Source organism: Gymnoscopelus microlampas (genome assembly GCF_963454915.1).
Source record: "Gymnoscopelus microlampas genome assembly, chromosome: 18".
NCBI classification, from domain to species: Eukaryota; Metazoa; Chordata; class Actinopteri; order Myctophiformes; family Myctophidae; genus Gymnoscopelus; species Gymnoscopelus microlampas.
Genome location: NC_139955.1, coordinates 26,432,065 through 26,441,120, shown reverse-complemented (window position 1 = coordinate 26,441,120; position 9,056 = coordinate 26,432,065). Strand labels below are relative to the sequence as shown.

The following is a 9,056-nucleotide window of genomic DNA, read 5'->3' as shown; positions in this document are numbered from 1 at the left end:
AGTCGTCTATGACATGTCAGATGAAGTGTGCAAGAATATATGTGTGTATGGAGATTGCATCTCAACTGAAGGTCAGTTGGAATAACATGACACATGCACGTGCTCACACACACTGTGTGTGTGTGTGTGTGTGTGTGTGTGTGTGTGTGTGTGTGTGAGAGAGAGTCCTGGTGTCCTGGCTATGATATGAATATGGAGTAGCCGAGCAGAAGGCTCAATGACACCGGGACAAGGTGATAGGGGTGGACAGGTGTGTGTCTATGTGTGTGTTAGTGTGTCATGCCAGGACAGCAGGTGGCCATTCAAAGTACATCAGTGCCCTGGTGCTTAAGCCAGAGTTAGACTTCATGGCGTATTGTGTCATACAGCCGATCTACAAGGTCACAACGCGTTGTGCCGCAACACCTTGTGAGCTTGTAGATTGATTAAGTATAAGTCAGACTATATCCTCCACTACCACCCTTTGTCCATTCGTCTCTCTCTCTCTCTCTCTCTCTCTCTCCCTCTCTCTCTCTGGAGAGCAGGTGTGTTAACTCCCATGTGTTAATGTGTGTGTGCATCGGTGTTTGGACAGTGTTTTGGTGAATAATGTAAGGGCTCAGTCTGTTGTTCACATGGGACAGAGAGGGAGAGAGAAGAGTGTGGGAAGAAAAACAATGAAATAACGCATGTGCCTGTGTGTCACTCTTACCTTTGGAGGCTGGTGGAGGAAGACGAGTGGAAGTGGCATAAAGGCAGAAAGAGAAAAATTGTTAATATCATAATATTGTAATATGGAATGGAGAAATTGATTTCATGTACCCCGGAGGGGTAAATGCAGGCATGAGTGGCATACAAGCATGTATGCACGGCTTGCGCACACACTTGCACACACCTCTACGCATACACACTCACTCACTCTTGGTTTGCGAGGAGAAGGCAAGGGTCAGTTTGGCAAAGAGCTCGTTGTTTTCAAATTTATCCTCTTTGACGCTGACCCAAAAACTCTTCTCCTTTAGATCCTCTGGTCCAATCTGAGAGGAGGGAGGAGAGAAAAAGATTGAAAGAGTGAGAGGATGGAATTGGAAAGGAGAGAAAGAGAGGAGACAAAGAGAAGAAGAGACAGAAAGAGAGTATAAACTGATTAATAGCCAGAACAAAGGGTGATGCTTTAGACTACACAGTTTGACGAACATCACTGTCAGAGAGGTCTGATACATTGGAAAGCGAAAGTGTCCCAATCCTACATCCATATAACCCAAGAAGCATATATTTTGTGTGTTTGTGCACTTGGTATGCTACAGCACATGAGCACCCAGAGCCATTAAGACAGAAAGTGCTGTGCCATCTCCATTGGCCCCCAAACTAAGCGTTTACCGATCCCTCATTAATGGAACTCTGCTATCTTAATGGCTCCAGAATCGTATACTGTACATCGGTTGCCAGGATCCAGACCATACATTCCGCCCACTCCACTGACTGGACTGCTAAAGTGTTAAGTCTTTTACTGTAGCTTAATACATCACTGCTGTTTATTTTCACCAATGGCCAACGTGCTTTGACATACTTTCTTCTTGGCCACCATCAGACTTATGAACACACACTGAAGTCTACATGGCCCGGACTATATGACAATGCAGTTTGCACTTAAGCTATTTTGCACTTTTAGGTAGTTTATATCTTAATACAATGTTTATATATTTAAGCACCTTAGTTTTTAACATAGATCACTTTTGACACAGAGTCTTTAACGTGGTATTCTTGAGACTGTAGCTGCTGTGTTGGTTTTTAGCGCACAATGAATTTCACACGCCTTTTACGAATCTATCATTTGTCTCGGACAAATTGTCGTTTCTGGGGACAAACCCACTGTCTGTCGCCACAGACTTGCCAGAAATTACAAAGTGTGTATTCTCTCTCTCCATTCATTAATTGTCAGGTGGTTGCGTTTGTTGTAGCTTTCTATAGTTATGACACGGACAAAATGCTACAGTAGACTGTTGTTTATGTTCTGACCGTAATGCCGGTCAGACTTCTGCTTTTCAAAACTAAAACTACATTGCTGACTATGTCTGTACACTGTACAAACTGTAAAGTCAACATACTGTAACACAGAACTATCTATCTATCTATATATACAATTTGAATCCTGCGCCATGTCGGTTGTCCGTATGCGACGCCAGTGTGACGGTGTGACGTAATCTGACATCACGATGACAACGCCAGTGTGACGTAATCTCACGACAGCATGACATCACATGACATCACATCCTACCTATAAATTCTAGGATGCCGTCAGATCGCACCAGTTCGACGGCTTCCATAGTGGGTTTTGGTCATTGGAGAGGTGATGCACGTCACCTCTTTCTGAAGTGGGTACTTTCAAAGCCTGCCGTGGATTTAGGAGAGCACAAAACTCTCTCTCACACTGTGAGGTGCCTGTAAGGTGGCACTGCAAAGTGAACGACGCGTCACGCTAGACGTTCGGGCCGCGTAGCGGCCCGAACTTCTAGTTTGTTACAAGGCCAGTGACAGGCGATCCAGCTGTGTAACACCTCATACTGTAAGTAACTGACCTGACGTCACTTCAAAATGACACTTCACTGAGCAAGGACGTCTCATTTGACAAATCGATTCATGTCTTTTCATCTCAACCTCACATCTCTCCCTTGCGTCGTTAACTAGGAGATAAGACGCAAGGAAGAGATGCAGGTGAGGGACGTGATCTCATCCATGTGTATCGCGCTGAAAAAGCAACATCTCCCCAGCCTGTCCATGAAAATGTATCTGTAAATATTTTACATTTTCACATACTCCAGTTTTGTAGGCTCCCAGGTGAATGTGATTATGAAATAATAATAATACAAATAATATAAAAAACAGGCAGAAGAAACAATAAGATGCATGACTGCCGGAGAGAAGCGTGTAGGTGGTCACTGCTCCACAGGGCTTATAGAGACAAAATATGCACATCCTCCTCCACTTTGAGAAGTTCTCTTCAGTAAGAGACAAGAAAATAAACTTCCCAATGTTAACCCCAGAGTAGAAAATGGCAGCTCTCCGGGGTGAAAGGACAACAGCTCCTCTGACAGCTAAATATGACTCTGCCACCAAATTGTGCTGTGGTGCAGTATATTACTGTTCTGCAACAGTATAATATAAACTACATATGTGTTACCAGTGCATTAATACCTGTATGTAAATGTTATATATATTATTGTATGAGAGAGAGAGAGAGAGAGAGAGAGATAGAGAGACAGAGAGAGAGAGAGAGAGAGAGAGAGAGAGAGAGAGAGAGAGAGAGAGAGAGAGAGAGAGCAAATGAATGGAAAGAACAAAAGGGAGTGGCCAAGTGTGACAAAGGAGAGTCAGGAAGGACAGATGGAGGGATGGAAGAAGGGAAGGAAGGAGGAATGGAAGAAGGGAAGGATGGATGGAGGAATGGAAGAAGGGAAGGATGGATGAAGGAATGGATGGAGGAATGGAAGAAGGGAAGGATGGATGGAGGAATGGATGGAGGAATGGAAGAAGGGAAGGATGGATGGAGGAATGGAAGAAGGGAGGAAGGAAGGGAGGAATGGAAGAAGGGACGGAGGGATGGTGGAATGGAAGAAGGGACAGATGGATGGTGGAATGGAAGAAGGGAGGAAGGAAAGGAGGAATGGAAGATGGGACGGCTGGATGGTGGAATGGAAGAAGGGACGGATGGATGGTGGAATGGAAGAAGGGAGGGAGGGTACTGATGAAGAGGAGAGGAATGGAAGGAGAGGGAAAAATCACACCCTGTGTGAAGGAAGCGGTGCCTTTGGGGCGGGGCTTAACTCATTTCATTTCGTCCCTATTGGTGGTCTGAGTCCACTTACCAAAGTTTTACTTGGTAGCATGCTGCAAACTGGAATGATGGCTGTTTAAAGGCCAGCCAATGGGCAGACAGAGGGGGCGGGGCTTAAGTAATTACAGTTCGTCCCTATTGGTGGTTTTAGTCCATGTACAAAATTTGTACTCCCTAGCATGCTGTGAACTTGAGTTATGCCTGTTTAAATGCCAGCCAATGGGAAGACAGAGGGGGCGGGGCTTCAGCAATTCATGCTCGTCCCTATTGGTGGTCTAAGTCCACATACCAAATGTGGACTTGGTGGCATGCTGCAAACTGGAGTTATAGCTGTTTAGAATCCCGTGCTCATCCCGTGCTTGGGGGTCCCTGGACCCCTCTTTGATAACTTCAGCAATTCATGCTCGTCCCTATTGGTGGTCTAAGTCCACATACCATATTTGGACTTGGTGGCATGCTGCAAACTGGAGTTATAGCTGTTTGAAATCCCGTGCTCATCCCGTGCTTCCACGGACGGACGGACATAACATACGCTGGGGGTCCCTGGACTCCTCTTTGATAACTTCAGCAATTCATGCTCGTCCCTATTGGTGGTCTAAGTCCATATGCCATATTTGGACTTGGTGGCATGCTGCAAACTTGAGTTATAGCTGTTTGAAATCCCGTGCTCATCCCGTGCTTCCACGGAGGGACAAACATAACATACGCTGGGGGTCCCTGGACCCCTCTTTGCTAACTTCAGCAATGCATGCTCGTCCCTATTGGTGGTCTAAGTCCACATACCAAATTTGGACTTGGTGGCATGCTGCAAACTGGAGTTATAGCTGTTTAAAATCCCGTGCTCATCCCGTGCTTGGGGGTCCCTGGACCCCTCTTTGATAACTTCAGCAATTCATGCTCGTCCCTATTGGTGGTCCAAGTCCACATACCATATTTGGACTTGGTGGCATGCTGCAAACTGGAGTTATAGCTGTTTGAAATCCCGTGCTCATCCCGTGCTTCCACGGACGGACATACGGACAAAGTCAAGCTTAGAGCGGTTGGCACCGCTAAAAAGGTACAGTGTCAGACAGGAGGATGGATAACACAAAGTTTAGTTTTGTGTGATTCAGACAGAGATAGCCTCGTCTTCATCAGTACCCTCCCTCCTACCGTCTTCCTCCTTGCTTCACCCCCTGACCCACCACCCACTCTTTCTTCTCTCTCTCTCTTTTCATTCCAGTCACAACTTGCAATTAACTTTGTGTGTGTGTGTGTGTGTGTGTGTGTGTGTGTGTGTGTGTGTGTGAGTGAGTGTGTGTGTTTCTTCTTCCTAACAAAAAGACAGCGTGAACACAGCAAGAAAGACAACGAGAGAGAGGGAGAGAGAGGGGGTAGTAAGTTCACAGATATGATGCCTTTCATTATGGACGCAGCCTCAGGGAGTGTGTATGTGTGTGCGTGTGGGGGGGGGGGGGAGTGAAGGACCGAGAAAGTGTGAGAGAGCGAAAGGAGGGTGAGAGCGAGGGGGGGGGGGTGTTAATTTAAATTACAAAAGAACGCTGTCCTTTCTTGCCGCAATTTAATTATCTTTGAGCAGCCCAGTTAAAAGAAGCAGGCTTATTAAAAAACAATTTCTGTGACATCCTCGTCAGAGAGAGGGAGAGGGAGACTGAATGCTCAAGAAGTCGAGTGAAGCCATTAAACAGTAGCTTCAGGCTAAAGAGGGACAGGGCCGTTTTGATGTTTTAACCATCACAGATGAGAGAAAGAGGAGAAGCATCATGCACATAGTCATGAGATACACACACACACACACACAATCTCACCGTTAACACATCATACTTACTGTAGTGTCACCCACACACACTAACATGGATATACCCTTGGCTATAGCACACAGTGGAGCGTCATGCACACTCCCCATTAGACTATGTGAAATTTCACTTATAAATGATAAATGATCCAACTCACACCATATTCCCACTAGAGATAAATGCACTAGGGCATGAAATATATTTTGGGAGGCTGAGCTTTGGAACGATATTCGCCTGATACTATATAGTGTATGTATGTATATATATATATATATATATATATATATATATATATATATATATATATATATATATATATATTTATATATACATACTTGTGTATTGTGCTACCTTCACACTGGTGAGAGAAATGCAGCTTAGAATATTTTAACACATACAATACATAATTAATAACATTTTCTTATTCACATAAACATGTTATTTAAATTAAACGTGCAATGAACTCAAGAAATAATAATAAGTAATAATAAATTATAAAGAAGAACCTTGAACCTTGGTAGCATGAAAACATTAATAGATCTGGTCTTTTGGCCACCTGTGACTTACAGTATGTGTTGTGTGCAGTAAATTAAGCCTCATAAATCACAATACAATGTTTTTTAAATGCACGCGGCAACAAACATACATATACGTACTGTTCAGACAAACGCTGTTATGGCCACAATGTATAACGGAGAGAGCAGTGTTGATTTCGTCGACTGAAACTATGACAAAAAATGTTCGTCAACTACCTTTTTTCACTGACAAAAACTAAATAAAAACTAAGCTACGATGACTTAATAAATTAAGACTAAACATATTGACAATTTCGTCAACAAATAAAAACTAGATGGAAATGTTAGGGAGGGACTAGTGGAGAAGAGATCCAGTAGAACTAAGGCAAATCATCTTATGTTTGGTTGCACTCGGCTGTTGCGCTCTGAACATAGCAGATCTACAAGCTCACAAAGTGTCGCCGCGCGACACGTTGTGAGCTTGTATATCGGCTATTTTCAGCATGCAACCAAGGGTAAAATCAGCCATTACGCCGCCATCAAGGCCCACCAAAATACATTTTAGTCGACTAAATCAACTGTATATTTAGTCGAATATAATCTTATGGTATTTAGTCAACTAAAACTAGACACAAACTAAAACTAAATGGAATTTTATTCAAAAGACTATGACTAAAACTAAATCAAAATTTGCTGTCAAAATCAACACTGGGAGAGAGGCCATATGTTATGGTGGCACTGTTACACGCTCTGGTCCACTCACCTTGCTCCAGTTGGCTCTCTTCAGCTGCACCTCAGGCTTGTACTCCTTCTTAGCCTCCAGACCGAATGGGAGTGGTGGGGGAGCAGGGGCTGTCCAGACACCCATCATGCCGGGTGGAGGAGGCGGTGGAAGGCCGGGACCCCCAGGAGGTGGTGGTGGCGGTGGCGGTCCCATCCCGGGTAAGGGCGGAGGGGGTGGGGGCCCTGGCATGCCAGGGAGGGGAGGAGGAGGAGGAGGTGGTGGTGGTCCCGGCATACCTGGCAAGGGCGGAGGTGGCGGTGGGGGTGGAGGGACACCCACCTGGCCGGGTAGAGGCGGAGGGGGTGGAGGGGGTGGAAAGCTACAAGCATACCCAGGTAAGGGTGGTGGTGGTGGTGGTGGCGGGGGAGGTGGGATCCCCACTTGGCCTGGTAGGGGAGGTGGGGGTGGTGGGGGAGGCGGAGGAGGCACACCCGTTTGGCCAGGGAAAGGATGAGCAGGAGGGGGCGCCCCAGGGGTTGGCACAGGAACGGTAACCGTGACAACTCTGGTCTTGGCCTCTTCCAGGTCTTTAGACAGCTTATCAATCTGGAGAGAGATAGAAAAGACCACAGAGGGAGAGAAAACAGGAAAAGAGAGATGATAGAGCATGGCAAATTGGGAGAGAGAAATGAGAGTTACATCATCAGCAGAGGAATATCTAGCCCACACAGGATTTTAAAGGGTGGAAAAAAGTTTGGAAAGATGGGACGAATGTCTAGATTGGAAGAAAGGGGCTGACGTTCTATATTTATATCAGTGAGGTGACAGAGAATCCATCTATGTGTTTAGAGTTAGTTGAGTGACCAATGGACCCTTTTCACAGTAGAACATTTTGACAGGTGAACACAGTTGAAAGTATTACTGTTACTTGTAATTGTGTTTGACTGAGGATTTATTTTGTGTCAGCATGAAGTCAACGGTACAGGCGCACACTTGATTGATTGAATACTTTATTAACAGTTTGCAAAAAAAGGCACAGTGGCACAGATTTATACCAAAAACACCTAAACACAAACACCTAAATGTAACACACCCACAATGAATGTTATTTATCTTTAGCTGTGTTTATCAGTCAAAATGGCCGATGTGACATGGGTCTATACTACGCCATAAGAGAATGAATAGTATGAGCGTGTGCATTTTAATTGTGTGTAGGTAAAAGTACACATAGGAATAATAATGGGTTTGTGCGCAGAAGTACACAGACACTTGTCAATTGTTTGACGAGAAAACACATGTGCCAGTCGTCTGTACAGTTCAGAAGATGTGCTTTGTGAGTTTGTGCATACACAGTCAGGTACACAAGTGCATCTGCTGGTGGTTGCATGCATCTGTGCACGTCTGTCGCTGTGTCTTGTGACTCGGAGGGACGGATAGTGACAGACATGGTGGGGGGGGGGGGGGGGGGGCTCAAAGGCTGGCTGTCTTATGAAGGCAAAGGATGAAGTGCTTGGAGTGGCATCACACGAAGGGACAGTGAGAGATCTCTACATATGAAGAAATCTATGCTGGGCAGTGCCTCAGACGCAAATACAGAGAGGCATCGCAGGATGAGAAGCCTCTTTGATGGTTGGCTGTTTAATGTTGAGGATGTTGGACGCGTGTGTGTGTGTGTGTGTGTGTGTGTGTTTGTGTGAGTGTGCACGCGCGTGAGTGTGCACGCGCGTGTGTGTGTGTGTGCTTGTGCGTACAGAAGAAATGATTCTGCTAGCATCAGCCAGTTTGTATCTGGCCTGCCTGGCGATCTGTGTTCAACTGTAACTGACACGCACGCATGCACACCAGATCCAGGCAGACTGTTGTGGGTCATGTGGCGTACGTGCATGCATGTGTTTACCGAGTGTCACTGTTAGGCAGAGTCCAGCTGGTATGGCAGCAGGGGCTCTGACAGCTACATACTCCCTGTCTCTTCCTCTTTTCTCCTTCCATTCTTCTCAACCCCCCCTTCCTGCAAACTCGAAATTCTCTTCCTCTTATAACTTTTCTATAACCTAGGGGACATCCCATGGTGCACTGAGCAAAAGGTGCATCCTGGCCTGCTAACTCAAAGTCACTTGTTTTTAGATCCCGTCCAACGAACCAAAAGTACACACTTCCCCACCTGCTGGGGGCTGCATTGCCTCAAAGTACTGAATCTGTGTGTCACCTGC

The 9,056-nt window shown here is 45.5% G+C and overlaps 1 protein-coding gene across 1 annotated transcript in view; it reads right to left on the bottom strand.

Annotated features, from left to right (window-relative positions):
- Positions 1 to 598: 598 nt before the first annotated feature.
- The window catches only part of diaph1 (diaphanous related formin 1), a gene marked incomplete at its 3' end in the record, with an annotated part of 80,687 nt that continues 72,229 nt past the window's right edge, over positions 599 to 9,056 (bottom strand). The window contains exons 16-19 of the mRNA XM_084041715.1: positions 6,886 to 7,452; positions 899 to 1,013; positions 692 to 700; positions 599 to 603 (exon numbers count right to left, since the gene is read on the bottom strand). Coding sequence (XP_083897841.1) covers positions 599 to 603; positions 692 to 700; positions 899 to 1,013; positions 6,886 to 7,452 — 696 coding nt within the window. The remainder of the gene's footprint in view (positions 604 to 691; positions 701 to 898; positions 1,014 to 6,885; positions 7,453 to 9,056) is intronic.